Source organism: Mauremys reevesii, linkage group 22 (genome assembly GCF_016161935.1).
Source record: "Mauremys reevesii isolate NIE-2019 linkage group 22, ASM1616193v1, whole genome shotgun sequence".
Lineage (NCBI taxonomy): Eukaryota > Metazoa > Chordata > Testudines > Geoemydidae > Mauremys > Mauremys reevesii.
This window is the reverse complement of record NC_052644.1, coordinates 22,080,602-22,106,234: the sequence shown is the minus strand read 5'-3', so window position 1 is coordinate 22,106,234 and position 25,633 is coordinate 22,080,602. Positions and strand designations below refer to the sequence as shown.

Below are 25,633 nucleotides of genomic sequence, written 5' to 3'. Positions count from 1 at the left end.
TCTGGCCCAACCCTTCCCCCAGCCTTCCCCTCCCCACTATTATCCCTCCTCTTTCCCCATTCCTCCCCACCCTCACAATTACCCTCCTCCAGCCCCACCCCTCCCCCACTATTTCCCCTCTTCTCGCCCCCTCCCCGCCCCTCCCCCATTCTCTCTCTCCCCCCCCACTTCCATCCCTCAGTCCCGCCCCCTCCCTCCCGGCTCTGACGCTCCGCGCAGGCTCCAGACACGTGTCCCCCCCCCCCCCCCGCCCCAGTTCTCCGGGAGGCCCCGGCGCCGCCGCGAACAGCTGGGCGAGGGGCGAGTGGGGCGGGGGGCAGAGGGGCGGGGTAGGAGCGAGGGGGTGAGGAGGCTAGAAAGGGGGGGATGGGCTAGCAGGTGGGGGAGGGGGCAGCAGGGAGGGGGCAGCGGGGAGGGGCCCGTCCCCAGCCTGGGGGGGGGTCTCAGGACGCTGCCAACCGCTTGCAGCGCAGCGGACACCCCGGCTTGGATCCTGCGGGCAGGAAGGTGAGTGAGGGGGTGGGAGCCAGGACTCCTGGGTTCCCTCTCTGGCTGAAGGGGCGTGGTTAGAGCGGTGTGTGTGTGGGGGGGTGTTTGGGAGTCAGGACTCCTGGGTTCTCTCTATGGCTGGAGGAGGGGGGAGCGGGGTCTAGTGGTTAGAGCGGGGGTGTTTAGGAGTCAGGACTCCTGGGTTCTCTCTATGGCTGGAGGAGAGGGAGCGGGGCCTAGTGGTTAGAGCGGAGGGGGTTGTTTGGGAGTCAGGACTCCTGGGTTCTCTCTATGGCTGGAGGAGGGGAGCGGCGTCTAGTGGTTAGAGCGGGGGGGGTGTTTAGGAGTCAGGACTCCTGGGTTCTCTCTATGGCTGGAGGAGGGGTGGAGCGGGGTCTAGTGGTTAGAGCGGGGGGGGGTGTTAGGAGTCAGGACTCCTGGGTTCTCTCTATGGCTGGAGGAGAGGGGAGCGGGGTCTAGTGGTTAGAGCGGTGTGTGTGGGGGTGTTTGGGAGCCAGGACTCCTGGGTTCTCTCCCCGGCTCGGGGAGCTGACAGGCGGTGTGTTTCCCCAGCCCATCGATATCCTTTGAATTGAGATTCCAGCCCCCGGGGGAGCCTGTCTCTCAGGGGCTGATGGGATGTGAGGGGGAGGGGGGGGCGCGGCGCTGGGGCCGGGATCCCCAGGGGGAGGGGGGGAGGCTCCCTGGGCCGTCTCTGACTGATGGGTGCTGAGTGCGGGGTGGGGGGGCCCAGATGGGTAGGGGGGGTGTAGCGGGGGAGGGGGCTGGGAGCCAGGACTCCTGGGTTCCTTGGGAGCAGTGAAAGGTCTAGTGGGTTGGAGCCTCCCCATTCTAACCCACTAGGGCCCCCGATCCTGGGAGAGAACCCAGGAGTCCTGGCTCCCAGCCCCTCCCCCCGCTCTAACCACTAGACCCCACTCCCCTCCCGGAGCCGGGGATGGAACCCAGGCGTCCTGAGTACCAAGGTTCTGCTCTCCCCACCCCCGCTCTATCTGAGCCCAGGTCCCTTCCTGTGGGTGCGGGGAAGGTCACAGCCCCCAGAGCGTCTCCTGGGAGCCAGGGAGTAAAGGTCCCTGGCTGGGGACGTGTTTGCCAGGCACAACCGGGCAGCTGGCCTCCGGACTCCTGGGTTCTATTCCCCTCTTCCATCCTTCCCAGCCTGTTTCCCCAGAGGTACAGCGAGCCTGCTTTGATCTGCTTAAACTGGGAGGGCTGCGGGGCAGGGACTGCGTGCTGCTGTGGGGCTGGGCAGTGCCCAGCCGGGGGGCTCCGTTCTGGGTCAGGGGCTGTGGAGAGCCTGGTGCGATTGGGGGCCGGGGGGGGCTGATCTGGGTTAGGGATGGGGCTGTGACGTGCCTGGGTTCCCTCCCCAGCCCTGTGAGGGGAGTGGGGCCTATTGGTTAGAGCTGGGGGGCTGGGGGCAGGACTCCTGGGTTCCATCCCTGGCTCTGGGAGGGGAGTGGGGGCTAGTGGTTAGAGCGGGCGGTGGGGGAGATGGGATCTCTTCCTTCCTCCCACTCCCTGGGAGTCTGAGATGTCTCCACCCCCCCGCCCTGCCATGCCGGGGTGCTGGATTGTGACCTCAGCAGCGCGTCGGGGTGAGGTCACTGCGGAGCTGGGGCTGGACCGGCTGCTGCTGGCAGGTCTGGGCCCGTTGGCAGTGCCCAGGTACGGCAGGTACCTGCCCCAGAGTGAGACGCGCCGGGAGCCCCAGCTCCGCTGATCCCCACGGGGCAGGTGCAGGGAGGCTGAGCCCGGCGGCAGGTCCCTACGCACAATTCTGCGCCCATGGGCTCGGCAGCCAGGCTGGGCTGGAGCCAGCCTGTAAATATGGGGCTGGCTTTGACCAGGGAGGGGAATGACCCCACGGACAAGTCCCCAGCGTAGGCGGGACGGGGGAGTGATGGAGGTGTGGGGCCTGCGTATCCAGGGACCCCTCTGGGGTGGGGCACGGGAGCTGGGTGTCCGGGGACACCTCTGGGGTGGGGCGTGGGGGCTGGATATATGGGGACCCTCTGGGGTGGGGCATGGGGGCTGGGTGTCCGGGGACCCCTCTGGGGTGGGGTGTGGGGGCTGGATATATGGGGACCCCTCTGGGGTGAGTCATGGGGGCTGGGTGTCCAGGGACCCTCCGGGGTGTAGTGCGGGGGCTGGATATATGGGGACCCCTCTGGGGTGGGGTGCGGGGGCTGGATATATGGGGACCCCTCTGGGGTGGGGGGTGGGGGCTGGGTGTCTGGGGCTCTCCCCAGAGCCTTAGGGGGGTTAGTCTCCTGACTCCCAGCCCCCCGTTAGCACCGGGGTAGGACCCAGGCGTCCTGGCATGTCAGTGCCCGCCCCCGACGGCCCCTCTCTCTCTGCCCTAGCGCCCGCTAGCGCCCCCCAGCCATGGCGGAGGCTCACCAGGCCGTGGCCTTCCAGTTCACGGTCTCGCCTGAGGGGGTCGACCTGCGGCTCAGCCATGCGGCCCTGAAGCAGGTCTACCTGGCCGGCCTGCGCTCCTGGAAGAAGAAAATCACCCGGCTCCGGGTATGGGGGAGACCCCACTGGGGCTGGGGAGGAGCTGTGGGGTGGGGGGGAGATTGAGGGGCAGGGGGCTGGGAGTTACCCAAGAGGTCAGACTGGGGCAGAGATTGCGGGCTGGGGGGGCGAGGAGTCAGACTGTGGGGCTGGGGGTTAGAGGGGGAACTGTGGGATCAGACTGAGGAGCAGGGATCTGGGGGTCAGAGTGAGGAGTGGGGGTCAGACTGAGAAGCAGGGATCTGGGGGGTGTTGGGGGATCAGAGTGAGGAGCAGGGATCTCGGGGCTGGGGGGAGGTAATAAGTGGAGATATACCAATCTCCTAGAGCTGGAAAGGACCTTGAAAGGGATTGAGTCCAGCCCCCTGCCTTCACTAGCAGGACCAATTTTTGCCCCAGATCCCTAAGTGGCTGGGGGGAGCTGGGGGGTCAGACTGAGGGGCAGGGAGCTGGGGGGAGCTGGGGGGTCAGAGTGAGGAGCAGGGAGCTGGGGGGTCAGAGTGAGGAGCAGGGATCTGGGGGGAGCTGGGGGTCAGAGTGAGGAGCAGGGATCTGGGGGCTGGGGAGCTGGGGTCAGACTGAGGAGCAGGGAGCTGGGGGGCCGGGGGGTCAGAGGGAGAGGATCTCTGGGGGCAGGGGGCAGGGGGGAGGAGCAGGGGCTGGGGGAGCTGGGGGTCAGACTGAGGGGCAGGGATCTGGGGGCTGGGGGGATCTGGGGAGTCAGACTGAGGAGCAGGGAGCTGGGGGGGAGCTGGGGGGTCAGACCTGGGATCAGGGAGCTGGGGGGGAGGAGCTGGGCTCCGGCCTGGCCCCGTGCGGCTCTCCCCCCCCCCCCGCTGACCCCCGTCTCCCCCCACAGAACAGCCTGGTGACGGGCGTGTTCCCCGCCAGCCCGGCCAGCTGGCTGGTCATGGCCGCAGCCATCCTGGCCAGCCAGGCCTCCCGCCTCGACCCCTCCAGGGGGCTCATCGGCAAGATCAAGGAGCACCTGCCCGCCAGGTGGGGGGGGTATGGGGGGCAGGGCCAGGGATACGTGTGGGGCTGGGGGAGGGATGCAGGGCTGGGGGGCTCGGGGGCACTGAGGAGGGCCTGGGGGGCAGGGCTAGGGGGCTGAGGGAAGGGGGCTGGGGGTGTTGGGCGGACTGGAGGGGTCGGGGCAGGGCCAGGGGCATTTGGGGGAGGGAAGGGGCTGGGCTGGGAGTGTTTGGGGCGGAGGAGGCGGGGCTGGGGGCACAAAGGAGGGCAGGGCTGGGGGCAGGGCCAGGGGCGTGTGGGGCTGAGGAAGGGGCTGGGCTGGGGGCTTGGGGGCACTGGGGGCGTGTGGGGCTGAGGAAGGGGGCAGGGCTGGGGGCTTGGGGCACTGGGGGCAGGGCCAGGGGCTGAGGAAGGGGGCAGGGCCAGGAGCGTGTGGGGCTGAGGAAGGGGCTGGGCTGGGGCCTGGGGCACTGGGGGCAGGGCCAGGGGCTGAGGGAAGGGGGCAGGGCCAGGGGGCGTGTGGGGCTGAGGAAGGGGGCAGGGCTGGGGGGCTCGGGGGCACTGGGGGGCGTGTGGGGCTGAGGAAGGGGGCTGGGCTGGGGGGCTCGGGGGGTCACCGCAGAGGGGGTGGCCCCCCCGCTGACCCCGCCCCCCCCGCAGCGCGTACCTGTCGGAGCCGGCCCGGGCGGGGCTGGGGGCGCGGGCCTTCGCCACCCTGCTGTGGCTGGGGCTGGTGGTGACCATGCGGGGGGCCCTGCGGGCCCTGCTCTGCTACCACGGCTGGATGGGCGAGGAGCACGGGCGCCCCTCCCACGCCACCAAGTGCTGGCTGGTAGGTGCCGGGCCGGGGCTGGGACGTGCTGGGGCCCGGCGGGGCTGGGACGTGCTGGGGGCTGGGACGTGCTGGGGGCCCGGGCGGGGCTGGGACGTGCTGGGGGCCCCGGGGGGGCTGGGATGTGCCAGGGGCCCTGGGGCCATGTGGGGGGCTGCTATGTCCTGAGGCTGCGGGGGGGGGGCTGGTACCTTCTGGGGGACCCCATGGGCAGGGGCTGGGATGTGCTAGGGGCCTTGGGGCCATGTGGGGGGTGGTACATCCTGGGCTGCAGGTGGGGGCTGGTCTCTTCTGGGGGCCCCATGGGGGCTGGGGCTGCGATGGGCCACAGGGGTGCCCCACGCTGCTGTGGCTCAGGCCTGGCATGTACCATGGTGTGGGGGCAGGAGCTAGGATGGGGGCTGAAACTATCGGGGGCAGGGACCGAGCTGGGCGGTGCCGTGGGGCTGGGGAGGGGGAAGGCTTGGAACCGAGTGCCCCCGCCTGGGTGTGTCCTTGGCAGGCCTGGGGGTCGGGGGCTCGCTCCCGGCTGGCCGGTTGGGGGTCACTGCTCTGCCCCCAGGCGCTGGTGAAGATCTTTGCCGGCCGCAGGCCCATGCTGTACAGCTACCAGGCCTCCCTGCCACGGCTCCCCGTGCCCCCCGTCAGCGACACGGTGCAGCGGGTGAGTGACCGCGGGGGGGGCTGGTGGCTGGGGAATCCTGGGGCGGGGTCTGGACTGCCGTGGGGCTGCTGGAGGGGGAAGTTGGGGGTCCTGGGAAGGGGTTCTGGGGACTGGCACTGGTGGAGGACTCCTGGGAGTTGGGGGTCCTGGGAAGGGGGTTCTGGGGACTGGCGCTGGTGGAGGGGACTCCTGGGGAGTTGGGGGTCTGGGAAGGGGGTTCTGGGGACTGGCGCTGGTGGAGGGGACTCCTGGGGGGAGTGGGGTTCTGGGGGACTGGCGCTGGTGGAGGGGGACTCCTGGGGGGCACATGGGCCGTGCCGGGGGGGCTGGGGGCAGTGGAGCTGACACTCCCCGGTTTGGGGGCCTCCCCCCGGCTTTGCCCCCCCAGTACCTGGAGTCGATGCGCCCCCTGCTGTCGGACTCGCACTTCCAGCGCGCGGCCGCCCTGGGCCGGGACTTCGAGCGCTCGCTGGGCCCCCGGCTGCAGTGGTACCTCACCCTCAAGTCCTGGTGGGCCACCAACTACGTGAGTGAGCCGGGCCGGGGCACCGTGCTGGGGCTCGGGGGCACCGTGCTGGGGGCTTGGTGGGGTTGTGCTGCGAGGGGTGGGGGCTCGGGGGGGCTCGTGCTGCAGGAGGGGCGTGGGGGGGGGTCTCTGACTCCCTTTACCCTTGTCCTCCCCCCAGGTGAGCGACTGGTGGGAAGAATACGTTTACCTGCGGGGCCGGGGCCCCCTGATGGTTAACAGCAACTACTACGCCATGGTGGGTCCTTTCGGGGGGGGGCGTGTGGGGGCCCCCCTCCCTGTACCCTGCTCTGGCCCCGTGGGGGGGCATGGGGGCCCCCCTCCCTGTACCCTGCTCTGGCCCCGTGGGGGGGATGTGGGGGGGCCCCCCTCCCTGTACCCTGCTCTGGCCCCATGGGGGGGTGTATGGGGGTCCCCCTCCCTGTACCCTGCTCTGGCCCCGTGGGGGGGGGCGTACGGGGGCCCCCCTCCCTGTACCCTGCTCTGGCCCCGTGGGGGGGCGTGGGGGGCCCCCCTCCCTGTACCCTGCTCTGGCCCCGTGGGGGGGCGTGGGGGGCCCCCCTCCCTGGACCCTGCTCTGCTCCGTGGGGGTGTGTGTGGGGCCCCCCTCCCTGTACCCTGCTCTGGCCCCGTGGGGGGGGCGTCGGGGGCCCCCCTCCCTGGACCCTGCTCTGGCCCCGTGGGGGGGCATGGGGGCCCCCCTCCCTGTACCCTGCTCTGGCCCTGTGGGGGGGCGTCGGGGGGCCCCCATGTATAGCCCGGTCCCTAACCCCCTTCTCCCCCCCACCCCCAGGATTTCCTGTACGTCACCCCGACCCCCCTGCAGGCCGCCCGGGCGGGGAACGGGGTCCATGCCGTGCTGCTCTACCGGCGGCTGCTGAACCGCGAGCAGATCAAACCGGTGAGGGGGGGCCGGCGGCGCAGCCGACGGGGGGGGCACCTGGCCAAGGGGGGCGGTCGGGGGGCAGAGAGGGGAGGAGCCTCGGCAGGGGGCTGTGCCGTGAGGGGGCTGGGGTGTCTCTGGGGGGCGGGTCTCCCCTGGCATGGGGCAGGGGGCTGCGTTATGGGGGGGGGGGCTCTCGGGGTGATTGATTCCCTCCCTGCCCCCCCAGCTGATGATCCAGGGCACCCTGCCCATGTGCTCTGCGCAGTACGAACGCATGTTCAACACCACCCGTGTCCCTGGAGTGGAGGCAGGTAGGACCCCCCCGGCCCCCCTCCCCGGCGAGGGGGGGGTCACCTCCCACTCAACCCCTGGGGTGAAAGCTTTGCACCGGATTAAATACCCTGGAGATAGCAAGTACACCCCCCCTTACAGCTGGGGGGCCTTGCACTGGGGTGACCCCCAGAGTGGGATGGGGGGCCCAGTGGGGGGGCTCAGAGTGGGGTGGCCCCCCAGGGAAAGGCTGAGTGAACCCAGTGGGGGGGTCTCAGAGTGGGGTGACCCTCTCAGGGAAGGGTAGGGGACCCAGTGAGAGCTCAGAGTGGGGTGACCCCCAGAGAGGAGATGAGGGGACCCAGTATATGGGGTCTCAGAGTGGGATGACCCCCAGAGCAGGGTAAGGGGCCCAGTGGGGAGAGCTCAGAGTGGGGTGACCCCCCCAGGGAGAGGCTGGGGGGGTCTCAGAGTGGGGTGACCCCCAGAGAGGAGATGAGGGGACCCAGTGGGGGGACTCAGAGTGGGATGACCACCAGAGAAGGGTGAGGGGCCTCGGGTGGGGCTCAGAGAGAGGTGGCCCCCCCAGGGAGAGGCTGAGGGGACCTGTGTCAGGGGGGTCTCAGAGTGGGGTGACCCCTAGAGAAGGGTGAGGGTCTGGGGGGGCTCAGAGGGGTTGCCCCCCAGGGAGAGGCTAAGGGGACCCAGTGTCGGAGGGGTCTCAGAGTGGGGTGACCCCCAGAGAAGGGTGGGGGGATCTCTGGGGGGCTGGATGTGAACTGGGGTGGCTGCTGCAGGAGGGGAGGGGTTGGTGCCGGGTGTTTTGCCCGGGGAGGGACGGCCAGGCGCCCCCGCCCAGCCCACACCGCTCCCCCAGATTCGCTGCAGCACCGGCGGGACAGCCGGCACATCGCTGTTTTCCACGCCGGCCGCTTCTTCCGCGTGGGGCTGTACCATGGGGGGCGGCTGCTGGGCCCCCGCGAGCTGCAGGCCCAGTTCCAGCGGATCCTGGACGACCCCGCGCCCCCCGCGCCCGGCGAGGAGACCCTGGCCGCCCTGACCGCCGGGCCCCGGTGAGAGCGGGGGGGGGGGCAGGGGGGAACCTAGGGGGATGGGAACTGGGGGGGCAATGGGCAGGACCTAGGGGATGGGAATGCGGGGGACGGGACCTATGGGGGCAGGTGGGGGTGACCTAGGGGATGGGAACCAGGGGCGACAGGACCTATGGGGGTGGGGGCAGGTGGGGGGACCTGGGGATGGGAATGTGGGGGCAGTGGGGATGGGACCTATGGGGGCAGGAGGACGGGACCTATGGGGGTGGGGCAGGTGGGGACCTGGGGATGGGAACCGGAGGGGACGGGACCTATGGGGTGGGGGCAGGTGGGGACCTGGGGATGGGACCGGGGAGAGGGACGGGAGACAAGTGGGGGGGAGGCTGAGTGGGAGCTGGTGGGGGGAAGGGGGGATCCGGGCACCCAGTGGGGCGGGGGGGGGCAGGGGCAGCGCTGGCCGGGCTGACCCCCCCCTGCCCCCCCCGCAGGGAGCCGTGGGCCCGGGCCCGCCGGACGTACTTCGGGTCGGGCCGGAACCAGGAGTCGCTCCGGGCGGTGGAACAAGCCGCCTTTTTCCTGACGCTGGACACCACGGAGCAGGGGCTGCTGGGCCCCGAGCCGGGCCGGGCGCTGGATCGATACGCCAAGGCCCTGCTGCACGGGCAGTGCCACGACAGGTGGGGACCCCTGAGCCCCCAGGCCCCCAACTCCCCCGCTCCGCCAAGGCCCTGCTGCACGGGCAGGGCCACGACAGGTGGGGACCCCCAGGCCCCCAACTCCCCCGCTCCGCCAAGGCCCTGCTGCACGGGCAGGGCCACGACAGGTGGGGACCCCCGAACCCCAGGCCCCCAACTCCCCACTCCGCCAAGGCCCTGCTGCACGGGCAGTGCCACGACAGGTGGGGACCCCCGAACCCCCCAGCCCCCAACTCCCCCGCTCCGCCAAGGCCCTGCTGCATGGGCAGGGCCACGACAGGTAGGGACCCCCTGAACCCCCGAACCCCCAACTCCCCCGCTCCGCCAAGGCCCTGCTGCACGGGCAGGGCCCCGACAGGTGGGGACCCCTGAACCCCCGAACCCCCAACTCCCCCGCTCCGCCAAGGCCCTGCTGCGGGCAGGGCCACGACAGGTGGGGACCCCGGTCCCCAGCCCCTCCCTGACCTCCCAACTCCCCACGACCTGCTCCACCTGAAGACCCCCAATCCCGCCAGCCTCCTCCCTGGCCGCTCCCGTGAGATCCCCCCCCACGAATAACCCGCGTTTCACTCCCCAGGCCCCCTATGACGGGTGGGTGGGGGTGGCAACCCCCAGCCCTTCTGGGGCCCCCCCTAACTCCCACCACTGATTGCCCCCAGGCCCCAGTACCTCCCAGCTCCTCCCACCTTCCCTGCCCCCACCCCAGGACCCCCAGCAGGGAGGTGCCCCCCTGAGGACTCCCGCAATCCTCCAGTCACTCCAGGGTCCCTCCTCGGTCTCCATGGTGTGGGGGGGGACCCTGCAGCGCCCCCCTCCCCCCCTCCCCTGGATCCCGGCTGGCCTGCCCGCCCCCGGCCATGCGCCCCCCTCCCCAGGTCTGGGCCTCACCCCGTGGCTGCCCCCTTGCAGGTGGTTTGACAAATCCTTCACCCTGATCGTCTTCCGCAACGGCAAGATTGGCCTGAACGCGGAGCACTCCTGGGCCGACGCCCCCGTCATGGGCCACCTCTGGGAGGTACGCCCGGACACCTGGGTTCCCTCCCTGCTCCGGGGGGCGGGGTGGGGGAGCTGGGAGCCTGGATGCCTGGGTTCCCTCCACTCCGGGGGAGGTGGGAGGCCGGATGCCTGGGTTCCGTCCCTGCTCCGAGGGGCGGGGTGGGGGAGCTGGGAGCCTGGATGCCTGGGTTCCCTCCCCATTCCAGGGGTTGGGGTGGGGGAGATGGGAGGCCGGACGCCTGGGTTCTCAGCTGCCTGCGTCTCCCCCATTGCCCGCAGTACACGCTGGCCACAGACGTCTTCCAGCTGGGCTATGGCGCGGACGGTCACTGCAAGGGGGAGCTGGACCCCAGCATCTCCCCACCCCAAAAACTGCAGTGGGAGATCCCCGAGGAGGTGAGCCGGGCGGGGCCTGGGCACGGGAGGGGCTGAGGGTGGGGTGTGTAGGGCGAGGGGGGCTGGTCTCAAAGGAGGATGGAGCCAAAGGAAAGCAGGGGCGGGGCCTGGGGTGGAGCCAATTGAAGCTGGGCGGGGCCTGGGGTGGAGCCAAATAAAGATGGGTGGGGCCAAAGGAAAATGGGTGTGGCCTGAGTGGGGGTGGAGCCAAAGGAATCGGGGCGGGGCCTGGTCGAGACAGCGGGGGGGTCGTTTGGGGGCAGCTTTCTGGTCTGACACGCGCCCTCCATCCCCCCAGTGCCGGCGGGTGATCCAGGGCTCCCTGCGGGCGGCCCAGGCCCTGGCCGACGACGTCGACTTCCACACGTTCGCCTTCAAGGACTTCGGCAAGGGGCTGATCAAGAAATGCCGCACCAGCCCCGACAGCTTCATCCAGCTGGCCCTGCAGCTGGCGCACTTCCGGGTACGGCCCCGCCCCCACGGCCAGCCCCTGCCCCACGGCCTGCCCCACGGCCAGCCCCTGCCCCACGGCCTGCCCCAGCCCCGACAGCTTCATCCAGCTGGCCCTGCAGCTGGCGCACTTCCGGGTACGGCCCTGCCCCACGGCCAGCCCCTGCCCCACGGCCTGCCCCACGGCCAGCCCCTGCCCCACGGCCAGCCCCACGGCCAGCCCCTGCCCCACGGCCAGCCCCACGGCCAGCCCCTGCCCCACGGCCAGCCCCAGCCCCGACAGCTTCATCCAGCTGGCCCTGCAGCTGGCGCACTTCCGGGTACGGCCCCTGCCCCACGGCCAGCCCCAGCCCCACGGCCAGCCCCAGCCCCGACAGCTTCATCCAGCTGGCCCTGCAGCTGGCGCACGTCCGGGTACGGCGCCACCCCCCGGCCAGCCCCACCCCCACGGCCAGCCCCACGGCCAGCCCCGGCCCCACGGCCAGCCCCACGGCCAGCCCCTGCCCCACGGCCAGCCCCAGCCCCGACAGCTTCATCCAGCTGGCCCTGCAGCTGGCGCACTTCCGGGTACGGCCCCTGCCCCATGGCCAGCCCCAGCCCCACAGCCTGCCCCACGGCCAGCCCCTGCCCCACGGCCAGCCCCAGCCCCGACAGCTTCATCCAGCTGGCCCTGCAGCTGGCGCACAGGCCCCTGCCCCACGGCCAGCCCCAGCCCCACGGCCAGCCCCAGCCCCGACAGCTTCATCCAGCTGGCCCTGCAGCTGGCGCACTTCCGGGTACGGCTCCACCCCACGGCCAGCCCCTGCCCCACGGCCAGCCCCTGCCCCACAGCCTGCCCCACGGCCAGCCCCTGCCCCACGGCCTGCCCCAGCCCCGACAGCTTCATCCAGCTGGCCCTGCAGCTAGCGCACTTCCGGGTACGGCCCCGCCCCACGGCCTGCCCCAGCCCCATGGCCTGCCCCACGGCCAGCCCCAGCCCCGACAGCTTCATCCAGCTGGCCCTGCAGCTGGCGCACTTCCGGGTACGGCCGCTGCCCCACAGCCTGCCCCACGGCCTGCCCCTGCCCCACGGCCAGCCCCAGCCCCGACAGCTTCCTGCAGCTGGTGCACTTCCGGGTATGGCCCCGCCCCATGGCCAGCCCCTGCCCCACAGCCTGCCCCACGGCCAGCCCCTGCCCCACGGCCTGCCCCAGCCCCGACAGCTTCATCCAGCTGGCCCTGCAGCTGGCGCACTTCCGGGTACGGCCCCTGCCCCACGGCCAGCCCCAGCCCCACGGCCTGCCCCTGCCCCACAGCCTGCCCCACGGCCAGCCCCTGCCCCACAGCCTGCCCCAGCCCCGGCAGCTTCATCCAGCTGGCCCTGCAGCTGGCGCACTTCCGGGTACGGCCCCTGCCCCACGGCCTGAGTGTGCCCCCCCCACCCCCGGGGGCCATGTCCTGGCGCCGGGCGAGGGGTCCCCGTCTAAGCCCCCCCCCTTGCCCCGCAGGACAAAGGGAAGTTCTGCCTGACCTACGAGGCCGCCATGACGCGGCTGTTCCGCGAGGGGCGCACGGAGACCGTCCGCTCCTGCTCCATCGAGTCCTGCAGCTTCGTCCGCGCCATGACGGACTCCACCCAGAGCGTGAGTCGGGGGAGCAGGGGCCTCCCACCTCGGGGGACCCGGCTGCCAAAGCGGGACGGGGGCTGTGGGGGAGGGGTAAAGGGGGCAGGGGAGTCTGGGGGGCCCCCCACCGCTTCCGGGGGGTTCCCGCCGGCGGGAGAGGCGGGTGGTGGAGCCGGGGGGTGGCGTCCGGCGCCCCCGAACTCAGTGCGGAGAGAACTGCCGACGCTGCCTTCCCCGGCGCTCCCCGAGCCTCTGCCCGGCCAGCACTCTGCCCCCAAAGCCCTCGGCTTATCCCCAGCGTCGTGCCAGCTGCCTTTGGTCCTTCCCCTCACTCCCGCCTCCGTCCGTGCCCCCAGGCCGCCCAGCGCCTGGCCCTGTTCCGTGTGGCGGCCGCCAAGCACCAGACCCTGTACCGCCGGGCCATGACGGGCGCGGGCATCGACCGACACCTCTTCTGCCTCTACGTGGTCTCCAAGTACCTGGGTGTGGACTCCCCCTTCCTCAGGGAGGTACGTGGGTGTGGGGGGGTGCTCAGGGGTGGGGCTTGAAGAGGGGGAGGGCAATCTCCAGGAGGCGGGGTTTGGGGTACAGGGGTGGGGTTTGAAGAGGGGAGGGCAATCTCCAGGAAGGGGCGGGGTTTGGGGCACGGTGGGGTTTGAAGAGGGGAGGGCAATCTCCAGGAGGGGCGGGGTTTGGGGTACAGGGGTGGGGTTTGAAGAGGGGAGGGCAATCTCCTGGAGGGGGCGGGGTTTGGGGGTACAGGGGTGGGGTTTGAAGAGGGGAAGGGGCAATCTCCAGGAGGGCGGGGTTTGGGGGTACAGGGGTGGGCCAGTCTCTGGGCAGAACTTGGGAGACCAAGGAGGTGGGGCGATCTCAGGGAGGGGGTGTGGCTTGGGGTACCAGAGGGGCGGGGCTTGAAGAGGAGGGGCGGGGTGGGCACAGACTGGGAGGATCCAGAGGGCGGGGCTGGGTGTGTGGGGTGGGGGTCCAGGGGCGGAGCTTGAATCAGGAAGGGGTGGGCCTTGCAGAAGGGGGTGGGTCTTGGGGGCAGGGCGATCAGGACTGTGCCCCTCCCGCCCCCCAGGTGCTGTCAGAGCCGTGGGGCCTGTCAACCAGCCAGACCCCCATCCAGCAGCTCGAGCTCTTCGACCTCAAGAAGCACCCCGACTACATCTCCTGCGGGGGCGGCTTCGGGCCGGTGAGTGCCGGACGCCTGGGTTCTCTCCTGGCTCGGGGAGGGGAGTGAGGGCTAGTGGTTAGAGCGGGGGGGGGGCTGGGAACCAGGACTCCTGGGTTCTCTCTCCAGCTCTGAGAGGGGAGTGGGGTCTAGTGGTTAGAGCAGGGGGGGCTGGGAGCCAGGACTCCTGGGTTCTCTCCCTGGCTCGGGGAGAGGAGGCTGGTGGTTAGAGCAGGGAGGGGCTGGGAGCCAGGACTCCTGGGTTCTCTGCCCCCCAGGTGGACGATAACGGCTACGGGGTGTCGTACATCATCATCGGCGAAGACCTCATCACATTTCACGTCTCCTGCAAGTTCTCTAGCCCTGAGACGGTGAGTGGAGGCCAGGGGTGGGGGTGGGGGGGCGCCAGCCTGTTCCCCGCCCCCCCGTCTATCCCTCCCCTTCCCCCCCCAAGGCAAAAACCTCTCCCCCAGCTAACCCGTCCTGTCTTCCCCCCCAGGACGCTCACCGCTTTGGGGCCAACATCCGGACGGCTCTGCTCGACCTCCGGGCTCTCTTCAACCTGCCCCCCAAGTAGCCTGAAGACGCGCTGCGGGCGGGGGGGGCGGCTGGATTTCCCCCCCGCCCCAATAAAGCGATGGGGCACGGAGACCCCGCTCGGGCATGGGCTGTGTTTGTGTTCAGAGCCCCCCACTGGTGCGTCTGCGGGGGGGGGAGCATAGGAGTGGGGGGCTGGGGTGACTCCCGGGGGGCGTTTCCCCATCCTGGTGCTGGCTGGTTCCGCGGGGGGGGGGGCCTGCTCAGGCTGGGTACAAAGCCCCCCCTTCTGCTGACCCCCCCCTCCACAGAGCCTGACAGTTCAGCTACCCCATGGGCCCCCAGGAAATGGGGGGGGGAGACGTTGCCATTTTTATTCCCCGCCCCCCCCCCCACAAAACGGGTTTTCAGCCAGGGCTGCAGCCATTGAGGGGGTGTCTACGGTAGCCCCCCCCCACTTGTTTGCTTTTGTGTTATTTTTAAAGGGGGACTGTGGGGGTGGGGGTGGGGGGCTGAGCCTGGAGTCGCTGGCTGCAACTGCGGCCAGGTAATAAAGGCCCAACAGCGACGAACGTGAGAGTCCTCTGTCACGGTGCGGGGGGGTCGTTAGCTGCCTGCCCCCCCTCCCCCCGATATCTGCCCTAGAGCGCCTCGCCCACCCCACGGCAGAGCCCCGGGCTGCTGCCCCCTCTCCCCACAGAGAGACACACACGCAGGGGCGGAGACGCAGGCCCAGGGCCAGGGCGGGCGCTTTATTGGTGGCAGCGGTGGGAGTCAGCGCGGCTGGGGCGGCACCGGAGGCTGGGGCCCCCCGTCCTGGGCCAGCTGGGCCTGCAGGGAGCTGAGCCGGGCGTGGAGGGGGTCCAGGCCGGGGGGCTTCTCCCTGCAGGGGGGCAGAAAGAGACGACAGGGTCCTGGGACTCCCCGAAAGCCTTTGCCAAGGGGCCGCCCCAGGTAGGAGGGAAGCTCCCGCCCGGATCTGGTAAACTGAGTCGAAGTGGAGGACTCAAGGGTGGATTAGCAGCCGAGTCGTGCAGAGAGGAAAACAGGATCCCGACCAGCCGTACAAACCCCTGGGGGCTGCAGGAGCTGCTCCCGCTCAAGGCAGCGGGGGGCCAAAAACCCCACCCGAGCGCAGGCCCTGGGGTGGAGAATCTGACTCGGGTGCTGGTATTTACCCCCTCACCGGACACAAGAAACCAGGGGTCCCCCAAGGCCAGTGCCAGGCAGCGGGTTTAAAACAAACCGGGGGACGTATTTCTTTGCCCAACGCGCCGTTAACCTGGGGAACTCCCTGCCAGGGGATGTTGAGACCAAAACGGTAACGGGGCTCAGGAATGAACGAGAGCGCGGGGGTGGCTCTGTCAAAGCCTATTAGCCAGGGAGGCAGCCCCATGCTCGGGGGTCCTCAAACCTCGGGAGCTGGGAGCCGGCGACGGGATTAATGGCATCTGGACCTGGCCGCTTTCGGCAGGTCACTGGGCTAGACGGCCCATTGGTCTGACCTGGTAAAGGCGGGACGGGGAAGATCAGAGGTGGTGCTCGGATGTGGGGCTTTCCTCTCCCCTGCCCCCCAGCTGACCCACAGCCCTGGGGTCACCCCACACATACAGGGGCGAGGGTGGCAGAGTGACCCCGGTTCCTCCAAGCCCTAGATTCCAGTGTCGGGTAGTTCCACTGGCCCATCTGCCCCAGTGTAGGGGGGGGGTGACTCACTGGGGGCTGAGCCGCACCCGCTCCACGTAGGTCTTGGCTCTCAGGGCTTCGTCCTGGGCCAGGCGCAGGTTGGAGCTGAGGGTCTCCGCTCGTGCGTGGGTCTCCAACGCGGCCTGCTCCAGCTCCTGCCCCGGGGGTGCGGGGGGAAGAGACCTCGTTACGTTGGGGAGAATGGAGGGCAGGGGGGGCAGCGTGGAGGCACTGGGAGGCCCCCCAGTGTGGGACAGGGAAACGGTGGAGCGGGGGGAGGCCCTGGCTGTGGGGCAGGGGAGCTGTGCGGTACCCTGGGGGGGGGCCCTGGCTGTGGGGCAGGGGAGCTGTGCGGTACCATGGGGGCCCTGGCTGTGGGGCAGGGAGCTGTGCGGTACCATGGGGCCCTGGCTGTGGGGCAGGGAGCTGTGCGGTACCATGGGGCCCTGGCTGTGGGGCAGGAGCTGTGCGGTAGCATGGGGGAGGCCCTGGCTGTGGGGCAGGGGAGCTGTGCGGTACTATGGGGGGGGGCCCTGGCTGTGGGGCGGGGGAGCTGTGCGGTACCATGGGGGGGCCCTGGCTGTGGGGCAGGGAGCTGTGCGGTAGCATGGGGGCCCTGGCTGTGGGGCAGGGAGCTGTGTGGTACCATGGGGGCCTGGCTGTGGGGCAGGGGGCTGTGCAGTAGCATGGGGGCCTGGCTGTGGGGCAGGGAGCTGTGCAGTAGCATGGGGCCTGGCTGTGGGGCAGGGAGCTGTGCGGTAGCATGGGGGCCTGGCTGTGGGGCAGGGAGCTGTGCGGTAGCATGGCGGGAGGCCCTGGCTGTGGGGCAGGGAGCTGTGCGGTAGCATGGGGGTCCCTGGCTGTGGGGCATGGGAGCTGTGCGGTACCATGGGGGGGGGGGCCCTGGCTGTGGGGCAGGGGAGCTGTGCGGTAGCATGGGGGGGGAGGCCCTGGCTGTGGGGCAGGGGAGCTGTGCGGTACCATGGGGGGGGGCCCTGGCTGTGGGGCAGGGGAGCTGTGCTGTACCATGGGGGGTGGCCTGGCTGTGGGGCAGGGAGCTGTGCGGTAGCATGGGGGCCTGGCTGTGGGGCAGGGAGCTGTGCGGTACCATGGGGGCCCTGGCTGTGGGGCAGGGGCTGTGCGGTACCATGGGGGCCTGGCTGTGGGGCAGGAGCTGTGCGGTACCATGGGGGCCCTGGCTGTGGGGCAGGAGCTGTGCGGTACCATGGGGTGGCCTGGCTGTGGGGCAGGGGCTGTGCGGTACCATGGGGGCCCTGGCTGTGGGGCAGGGGAGCTGTGCGGTACCATGGGGGGGCCCTGGCTGTGGGGCAGGGGAGCTGTGCGGTACCATGGGGGGGGGCCCGGCTGGAGGTCCCAGCCTGTGAAGGGTCTCGCTGCAGCACCCCCCTTTCCTGTCGTGGGGGGGCTTGGGGCCCCGAGAGACGCCCTGGGGCCCCACATCCTCCCCCCGCCCCTTACCCGGATCTTTGTCTGCAGGCGCTGGCAGGCGGGGCAGGGGGTCGGGGGGAGCCCGCAGTGCCTCAGCTCCTCCAGCAGGGGCGTCACCGCGCGCTCCACCATCTGCCCCAGGCTCTGGGCGCTGACGCAGCCCTGGCTGGGGGGGGGGGGAAAGGTCACAGAAAATGCAGGGCATTGCCCCTCCCCCCAGCCCTGCCGGTGCCCTCACTCCCCAGCCCAGCCCTGGCCTCCCTACCCGCCCCACTGCGCCTGCCGGTGCCCCTCACTCCCCCAGCCCAGCCCAGACCTGGGCTCCCTACCCGCCCCCCCACTGCGCCCAGCCCGTGCCCCTCACTCCCCAGCCCAGCCCTGCCGGTGCCCCTCACTCCCCCCCCCAGCCCTGCCGGTGCCCCTCACTCCCCCCCCCAGCCCAGCCCTGCCCCCCCCAGCCCTGCCGGTGCCCCTCACTCCCCCCCCAGCCCCTTCCTTCCCCCAGCAGCTGGTACCTGGCACAGCTGGGGGGGGGCCGGTCGTGCAGCTCCAGGGCCCTGAGTCTCCGCAGCTGATTGGCCACGTCCTCCAGCAGCGGCTTGACCTGCCGCAGCCCCTCGAGCTCGGGGCGGAGCTGGCTCAGGGCCTGGGCCGTGTGGGTCGCCCTGCCGGGGAGTGGGACTGCCTGAGTCTGCTGCCCGCCTGCGCCCACTGCCGCCCGCCTGAGTCTGCTGCCAGCCTGAGTCTGCTGCCCGCCTGCGCCCACTGCCAGCCTGAGTCTGCTGCCCGCCTGCACCCACTGCCTGCCGCCCGCCCTGGGGGGAGCTAGAGCCTGCGGGGAGGGTATGGCACGGGGGGAGGTGCCCTGGCATGTGGGTGGGGACGAGGGGGGTGCCCTGGGGGGAAGGAGGTGGGGGGAGGTGCCCTGGGGTGTAGGAGGGGGGAAGGGAGGGTGCCCTGGGGGGAAGGACGTGGGGCGGCAGCGCCCTGGGGGGGGGACCTACGTACGTGCTGAAGGCTTCGTCCAGCCGGCCCTGCAGCTCCTGGTGCCCCCGTTCCCACTGGGCCCCCAGCCGCTCGATCGTCCGCAGCACGGCCCCCTGCCTGGGGAGAGGGATCGGGGGGTTGGTGCCCCCCCCAGTCACCCGCAGCCCCCTGCCTGGGGAGAGGGATCGGGGGGTTGGTGCCCCCCCAGTCACCCGCAGCCCCCTGCCTGGGGAGAGGAATATGGGGGGCTGGGCTAGCAGGGCCCCTGCCTGGGGAGAGGGGTCGGCCCACAGCCCCATGCCTGGGCTGGGAGTATAAGGATGCCCCCAACCCACAACCTGGTCCCCTCCCCCAACTCCCCACCACCCCCAACCACCCCACATGACCCTAGCCTGACTCCCCTCCCATCCCCCTCCCCTCACCTGGATTCCTCCAGCGCAGAGCCCGGCTCCCTGCCCTGCACCCCCTGTGGGGTGCCGACGAGGTCTGTGGGGCTGCCCCCCGCCGTGTCCTGGCTGGGTTTGGCGATCTCTGAGGCCGCGCGCTGCTCCGGCTCCTGCCCGCCGAGCTCCCCGCCCTGCGCCTGCTGCTGCAGCGTCCGCAGCTTCTCCTGGGGGCAGGGCTGTGAGCTTCCCCGCAGCAGTGCCCCAGCCGGGGACCCCGGTGCTGCGAGCTTCCCTGCAGCAGTGCCCCAGCCGGGGACCCCGGTGCTGCGAGCTTCCCTGCAGCAGTGCCTCAGCCGGGGACCCCGGTGCTGCGAGCTTCCCCGCAGCAGTGCCCCAGCCGGGGACTCTGGTGCTGCGAGCTTCCCCGCAGCAGTGCCCCAGCTTAAGACCCGGGTGCTGTGAGCTTCTCCCCAGCAGTGCCCCAGCCAGGGACCCAGGCGCTGTGAGCTTCCTCCCAGTAGTGCTCCCAGCTGGGGACCCAAGCGCTGCGAGCTTCCCCCCAGCAGTGCCCACAGTCAGTGATACCAGTGCTGAGAACTTTTCCACAGCAGTGCCCCGGCTGGGGACCCTGGCGCTGCGAGCTTCTCGCAGCAGTGCCCCCGCTGGGACCCTGGTGCTGCGAGCTTCCCCCCAGCAGTGCCCGCTCCCCCATGCTCTCACCTCCAGCAGGACGGAGCTTTTCTTGAGTGCGTTGGTCTTGATCTCGGCATCTTCCACCGACTGGCTGACCTTATGGCAACTCTCCTGTGTTGTGGGGGGGAAGGGGGTTAGCGACCCGGGGAGCTGGGTACCCCCCTCCGGCCTGGGGCCCCCCTCACCTGGAGCTGGGTGCAGTATTTCTCCAGGTCCTCGGCCTCCCTCCGCCGGCGCTCCAGGTTGTCACACAGCATCGAGCACTCGCTCTGCAGGGGGGGCAGAGTGGGGGGTGAGCAGGGGGAGGGTCCATTACCCCCCCCAGGAGGGGGCAGACAGACCTGGAGGCTCTGAACCCGCCGGTTGACCCGGGACGCCCGCTCCTTGAGGCTGGTGACGGAGTCCTTGGCGCGCACCAGGCCGCTGTTCACCATGTCCTGTAGGGGGAGATGGTGAGGGGGGGTCGGGGGGGACCCCCGGCACAGAATTCCCCCCTCCCCGGGACCCAAGGAGCAAATTCTACCATCCCCTGTATAGGGCAAGGTCGGGGGGGGGGAATGTGTGTCCTGCCAGGGTTGGTCCCTATGGGGGTGGGGGGTTCCCAGGTGGGAGGGGGCTCCCTGTAGAAGTCAGTGTTAATCCCTAGGGGGGAGGGACCCCATGGGGGCTGGTGGGAGGCTGGAAGGGCGTGACCGGGGGGGTTTCCTGATGGGGGAGGTCTTGGGGGGCTCTTTTCACATGGGCGGGTCGGTGTCCCCAGGCAGGGTCCCAGGGGGCAGGGTGAGAGGGTCTCACCAGCGGGGTGGGAGGGGCTGATGTCCCAAGGTGGGGTCCCTGGGGCAGTGGGGCTCTCACTTGTGGGGTGGGGGGGTCGGTGTCCCCAGGTGGGGTCCCCCTGGGGCAGTGAGGGTCTGACCAGTGGGGTCAGGGAGTCGTTGTCCCCAGGGCGGTGGGGGTCTCACCAGTGGGGTGGGGGGGTCTGTGTCATCCTCAGACCAAGCAGGGTCCCCGGAGGGCAGGGGAGGGCTGAGGGGGGCGGCCCCCCGCCCGGCCCCGTCGTCCGTGGACTCAGAGTCGTCACCCGTCAGGTTCAGCAGCGAGACGTTGGTGCAGGCGGAGGAGCGCTTCAGGTTCAGGTGGCCGGGGGGGGCCTCGCTGGCCGGGGGGGGCTCCACCCTGTGGGGTGGGGGGCAGGAGTCAGCCACACGGGCCCCCCAGCCGCCTTCTCCTCTCCCCCCCAGCCCAGCCAGTGCCACCCCAACCCCGGCCCTGCCAGCCCCAGCACCCCCCAGGCCTGACCCATGGAAGGACACGGCTTTCTTCTTCTTGGGGAAGGCCTTGGGGCCGGCTTTGCCCAGCAGGTCCCGGGTGCTCTGGGCTCGGGTCTCTGCCCCAGAGGGGGGGTCTCCGGCTTCGTTGATTTCCTTCGACTGCCAGATGGTTTTCACCACCACGTTGGCCATGGTCCGAACCGGGCCGGGCCCCTGGGGGCTCCTCCGCCGAGGGCCTCGTGCCAAGGGCAGGTGGCTGGGAAGGGGAGTTCACTAGAGCAAGGGGCTGGAGCTTGGGGTGGGGGGGCCGGTGCCAGCCCCTCGTGCGAAGGGCTCTCGCCACGACTCCGCCCGGCTGCTCCCTGTGACCTCACAAGTGCCACATGACATCGCCCCCCCCGGCAGAGTTCTGTGAGGTCACGGGCTCTTCAAGGGGAAGGGGCTGGCGGGTGTGTCATAGCACCCGTTCTGCTGCACGGTAAGAGCTGCGTCCGAAGCAGGGGGACGGGTGCTGCCAAAGGACCCGATCCCACAGTTGGTAGGAGTGGGGCCAAGGTCAGAGGGGAAATAGAACCCAGGAGTCCCGGCTCCCAGCACCCCCCTGCTCTAACCACTAGACCCCACTCCCCTCCCAGAGCCAGGGAAAGAACCCAGGAGTCCTGGCTTCCTGCCCCCCCTGCTCTAACCACTAGACCCCACTCCCCTCCCAGAGCCAGGGAAAGAACCCAGGAGTCCTGGCTCCCTGCCCCCCTGCTCTAACCACTAGCCCTCACTCCCCTCCCAGAGCCAGGGAAAGAACCCAGGAGTCCTGGCTCCCTGCCCCCCCCTGCTCTAACCACTAGACCCCACTCCCCTCCCAGAGCCAGGGAAAGAACCCAGGAGTCCTGGCTCCCTGCCCCCCCTGCTCTAACCACTAGACCCCACTCCCCTCCCAGAGCCAGGCAAAGAACCCAGGAGTCCGCTGTGTCTGCACCCGGAGGCTGGGCTTGTGGTTAGGGCTCCTGGCTAGGCTGGGCTGATCTGAGATCGAGTGCCCGCTAGCTGGGCCTCAGTTTCCCTGTTTGCGGAATGCAGCATTGTGCTCCCGAGGGTGCTGGGGGAGGCCACGGAGGGCACTAGCTTTGGAATAGCATTTGGAAGGCCCGGAGCCAGACACCGCCCTCCCCCCAGGGTGTCACTCTTTCTCCTGGGTCAGCCCCACAGCTTCACCTGCCCCTTGGGCTGGATCCCTGGGCCTGCAGCACCATCGCGGGGAGCAACGCGCCCCTCCCCCAGCTGGCATCCGGGTGGGTTTATCAGCCGACTGGACCCAGTGCAGGAAAGCCTTGGTCAGCCCAGAGAACAGACAGTAACAGCCCGGTCGGCCCAGAGCCCCACGCCCTGGCCCCTCACTGCCCCTCAGCCTGGGTGCCCCAGCTCGGCAAAGCAGGGGTGCAGGTATCACAGTCCCGGCCACTGGGGTTTTCTCATTGACACGGGGCCCAAGCCCCAGCCCCAGCCAGGAGCCGTCCACCGCCCGGCCCCTGGGCCTCTGCGCAGAGCCGCCTACCCCCAGGTAACCCGGCAGCACATGGGGGGAAACTGAGGCACGCACAGGCTTCCTGGAAGAGAGTGAATGGCTGCTGCGGGTGGGGCAGGGAGGGCGGTGAGGGGAGGGGGAAGGGCTGGCGGGAGCCCAGGGGCAGCGATTGGGCAACCAGAGGGCGGCACCTTCCAGCCCAGCGGCCGCCGCAGAGCCACGCGGAGGAGAAAAGGGGAAGCAAAACTAGGAGACCAGAACGGTGGAGAGGGATGGGCCCCACTAGCCCTGAATAGTTGGGGCCAGAACCCAGGGGTCCGGGATCCCAGCCCCCCCCTTCCCCTGCCAGAGAACCTAGGGGTCCGAGCTCCCAGCCCCCCCCCTTCCCCTGCCAGAGAACCCAGGGGTCCGGGCTCCCAGCCCCCCCCCCTTCCCCTGCCAGAGAACCCAGGGGTCCGGGCTCCCAGCCCCTTCCCCTGCCAGAGAACCCAGGGGTCAGGCTCCCAGCCCCCTTCCCCTGCCAGAGAACCCAGGGTCCGGGCTCCCAGCCCCTTCCCCTGCCAGAGAACCCAGGGGTCCGGGCTCCCAGCCCCCTTCCCCTGCCAGAGAACCCAGGGTCCGAGCTCCCAGCCCCGCCCCCCTTCCCCTGCCAGAGAACCCAGGGGTCCGAGCTCCCAGCCCCGCCCCCCGTCCCCTGCCAGAGAACCCAGGGGTCCGGGCTCCCAGCCCCCCCCTTCCCCTGCCAGAGAACCCAGGGGGCCGGGCTCCCAGCCCCCCCCCTTCCCCTGCCAGAGAACCCAGGGGTCCGGGCTCCCAGCCCCCCCCCTGCCCCTGCCAGAGAACCCAGGGGTCCGGGCTCCCAGCCCCGCCCCCCTTCCCCTGCCCGAGAACCCCGGGGTCCGGGCTCCCCGTCCCCCCCTTCCCCTGCCAGAGAACCCAGGGGTCCGGGCTCCCAGCCCCCCCCTTCCCCTGCCAGAGAACCCAGGGGTCCGAGCTCCCAGCCCGCCCCCTTCCCCTGCCAGAGAACCCAGGGTCAGGCTCCCAGCCCCCCTTCCCTGCCAGAGAACCCAGGGTCGGGCTCCCAGCCCCCATCCCCCGCCAGAGAACCCCGGGGTCCGGGCTCCCAGCCCCCCCCCCTTCCCCTGCCAGAGAACCCAGGGGTCCGGGCTCCCAGCCCCCCCTTCCCCTGCCAGAGAACCCAGGGGTCCGAGCTCCCAGCCCCCCCCTTCCCCTGCCAGAGAACCCAGGGGTCCGGGCTCCCAGCCTCGAGAACCCAGGAGTCCGGGCACCCCGCCCCCCACACTAGCCTCCTTCCCCTGCCAGAGAACCCAGGAGTCCGGGCTCCCAGCCCCGCCCCCTCCCCGCTGGCTCACTAGTCCCTCCCCCCTGGAACTGCAGGCCCCATCCCACCAATCCCCTTCCGCCGTCGGGTCGTGGCCCCGCCCCTTCTCAGCCTATCAACTTGCGGGATCGCAGGCTCAGCCACTGCGAGAAGGGAAGGGGCGGGGTTGTACCTTGATCGACAGGGGAAGCTGTTCAATGAGTGCGGCTGGTGGGCGGGACATAGCGGTGAGCGACAGGGGCGGTGCTACGGAGCGTTTAGCAAGGACAACGGGCACTTGGAGGAGGGCGCTGAGGAGCCGGCCAATGGGAGCGGTGTATGGGCGTGCCCGGCCGTGACCGATAGCGGGTCTGTCCAATGGGCGCTGAGAGCTGGGAGGGGCCGGCTCTGAGTGGTTGCCGGCAGTCCAATGGGCGCGATGCGTGGGCGGGAATCGTCCTGAGGGACAGTGGGTCTGTCCAATGGGCGCGGTGCGTGGGCGGGACTGATCCTGAGGGATAGTGGGTCTGTCCAATGGGCGCGGTGCGTGGGCGGGACTCGTCCTGAGGGATAGTGGGTCTGTCCAATGGGCGTGGTGCATGGGCGGGACTCGTCCTGAGGGATAGCGTGTCAGTCCAATGGCCGCGGTACATGGGCGTGGCTGGTTCCGAGGGACAGTGGGTCTGTCCAATGGGCGTGGGCTCAGCTGTAAGCGGCGGGCGCGCCGGCCAATGGCCGGCGGTGCCGTGGGCAGGGTCTCCCGTGAGCGGCGGGCGCGGCGGCCAATAGGGGCGGCGCGGGGGCGGGCGGCGCTGGGCCGGGCCCGGAGCAGCCGGAGGAGCCGTCGCGGAGGGAAGCGGGTCCCGCAGGCGCCGGGATGCCGGCGGTGTCCACGGGGGAGGGTATGCGGGGCCTGGCGGTCTTCAGCTCCGACACCCGAAACTTTGAGGGGGGGTGGGGTGGTTGGGGGAGGAATGAGGTGAGATGGGGAGGGGCTGGGGAAGGGGACCACAGAAGGGGAGGGGGTGTCGGGGTGTCATGGGGAGGGGACAGCGGGGGAGGGGGTATTGGGGTGTCATGGGGATGGGTGGGGAGGGGACAGCAGGGGAGGGGGTGTCAGGGGTGTCAGGGGAGGGGACAGCGGGGGTGTCATGGGGGGGGGAGGGGACAGCAGGGGAGGGGAGGAATGAGGTGAGATGGGGAGGGGCTGGGGAAGGGGACCACAGCGGGGAGGGGAAATGGGGTGTCATGGGGAGGGGGCCAGCACAGGGGCTGAGTAGGGTGGGGGAAGGGAGTAAAGGAGGGAGAGGGCAGGGTGGGGGCCAGGGACTGGGGCAGATGGGGGAGAGTCATGGGGGGCTCTGGAGGGAGGCGTTGGGGGCTTGCGGATAGACCAGTGGTGGGGCCCAAGTGCAGGGAAGGATGAGACTGGGGCTGTCAAGGGGAGGAAGGGGCCGTGGGAGGGGATCAGGATGGGGGCATTGTGTGTGTGTGTGGGAATTGGGGAGACCACAAGGGGCGAGGGGAGACCAGGGGAGCTGAGGTGGGGATCAGGAGAGAGGGGAGACCGAGGTAGTGAAGGCCCCTGAGCGGGGAGGCACTGGGGGCTGTAAGGAGGGGAAGGAGGGGGACTGTTGGGGGAGAGGCAGGGTGACATGGGGGCAGGGTGGAGATAGACTGTGGGGGTGGAGTTGGGGAGGAGGTTGGGGGTCCATGGACAGGGAAGGGGCAGACACTGGAGTGTGGGGCAGGGAGGAGGGAATGGGGAGAAGAGAGAGCGTATGGGGGTGGGTCTGACAGGAGGGGCGGGGGAGATGGAGCTGACTGGGGGAGGCAGGACCCACGTGAGGGGGTGAGAGGTGGGACGGGCCCTGGGGATTGAGGCAGAATGGACGGGCAGCTGGCAGGGGTTATGGGGAGGGGCTGTGGGGCGTTTTGGAGCCTGGCCTGGGGGCAGAGCCTGCTGCTGTGAGGTCACGTCCGTCTGTCCCCTGCAGAGAAGGAACAGTAGCCTGGGGCTGTGGCTATTGATGAGTATCAGGGGAGCCTGGGGGGCTCTGGAGGGGTGGAGCCCCTGCCCCACCCCAGAGGCGCTGCATTGCCGGGCGAGGGGCTGAGGGGGCTGGGCCGTCTCTTGGGCCCGTTGAAGAGGAGTTTCCTGTTGCCCGCGTGGCTGGGGAACGTGGCTGACTCAGCTGACACCCCCCCCCCCTCGTCCCAAGGGGCCCCGT

General features: G+C 70.6%; 2 protein-coding genes across 11 annotated transcripts; one reads left to right on the top strand and one right to left on the bottom strand.

Moving 5' to 3' along the window:
* The first annotated feature begins 407 nt into the window (after positions 1-407).
* CPT1C (carnitine palmitoyltransferase 1C) lies at positions 408-14,660 on the top strand. 9 transcript variants are annotated; one of them, XM_039509972.1, is made up of 19 exons: positions 408-507; positions 2,877-3,039; positions 3,890-4,029; positions 4,666-4,837; positions 5,400-5,501; positions 5,890-6,027; positions 6,188-6,265; positions 6,821-6,928; positions 7,140-7,224; positions 8,061-8,256; positions 8,724-8,912; positions 9,840-9,945; positions 10,206-10,322; positions 10,621-10,785; positions 12,260-12,394; positions 12,733-12,885; positions 13,461-13,574; positions 13,832-13,924; positions 14,053-14,217. In XM_039509972.1, exons 2-19 carry the CDS (start codon positions 2,899-2,901, stop codon positions 14,128-14,130), a joined length of 2,310 nt encoding a protein of 769 aa, XP_039365906.1. In that variant the 5' UTR covers positions 408-507; positions 2,877-2,898; the 3' UTR covers positions 14,131-14,217. The 9 variants fall into 9 exon arrangements, with proteins under 9 accessions (XP_039365906.1, XP_039365911.1, XP_039365913.1 ...); XM_039509977.1 differs by lacking the exon at positions 408-507 and adding an exon at positions 1,596-1,683; XM_039509979.1 differs by lacking the exons at positions 408-507; positions 13,832-13,924 and adding an exon at positions 2,050-2,178 and having other exon boundaries at positions 14,053-14,138; positions 14,174-14,660.
* A 150-nt stretch (positions 14,661-14,810) lies between these two features.
* On the bottom strand, positions 14,811-20,936 carry TSKS (testis specific serine kinase substrate). Of its 2 annotated transcripts, XM_039510029.1 has the most exons (11): positions 20,591-20,935; positions 20,254-20,467; positions 19,633-19,728; positions 19,477-19,560; positions 19,319-19,402; positions 18,635-18,822; positions 18,234-18,329; positions 17,741-17,890; positions 17,256-17,391; positions 15,807-15,931; positions 14,811-14,973 (listed from the first exon to the last, which is right to left on the bottom strand). In XM_039510029.1, exons 1-11 carry the CDS (start codon positions 20,752-20,754, stop codon positions 14,865-14,867), a joined length of 1,446 nt encoding a protein of 481 aa, XP_039365963.1. In that variant the 5' UTR covers positions 20,755-20,935; the 3' UTR covers positions 14,811-14,864. The 2 variants fall into 2 exon arrangements, with proteins under 2 accessions (XP_039365963.1, XP_039365964.1); XM_039510030.1 differs by lacking the exon at positions 17,741-17,890 and having other exon boundaries at positions 20,591-20,936.
* Between the last annotated feature and the right edge of the window lie 4,697 nt (positions 20,937-25,633).

Bases quoted from the DNA above. Each gene is read 5' to 3' on its own strand.
- TSKS (XM_039510029.1), bottom strand. From the start codon at position 20,754: ATGGCCAACGTGGTGGTGAAAACCATCTGGCAGTCGAAGGAAATCAAC. The intron at 19,729-20,253 runs GTGAGACCCCCA...CTCCCCCTACAG, and splicing joins CAGACCCCCCCACCCCACTG to GACATGGTGAACAGCGGCCT. The intron at 18,823-19,318 runs GTGAGAGCATGG...CCCTGCCCCCAG, and splicing joins AAAGCTCCGTCCTGCTGGAG to GAGAAGCTGCGGACGCTGCA.
- CPT1C (XM_039509974.1), top strand. From the start codon at position 2,899: ATGGCGGAGGCTCACCAGGCCGTGGCCTTCCAGTTCACGGTCTCGCCT. The intron at 10,323-10,620 runs GTGAGCCGGGCG...CCATCCCCCCAG, and splicing joins AGTGGGAGATCCCCGAGGAG to TGCCGGCGGGTGATCCAGGG. The intron at 10,786-12,259 runs GTACGGCCCCGC...CTTGCCCCGCAG, and splicing joins TGCAGCTGGCGCACTTCCGG to GACAAAGGGAAGTTCTGCCT.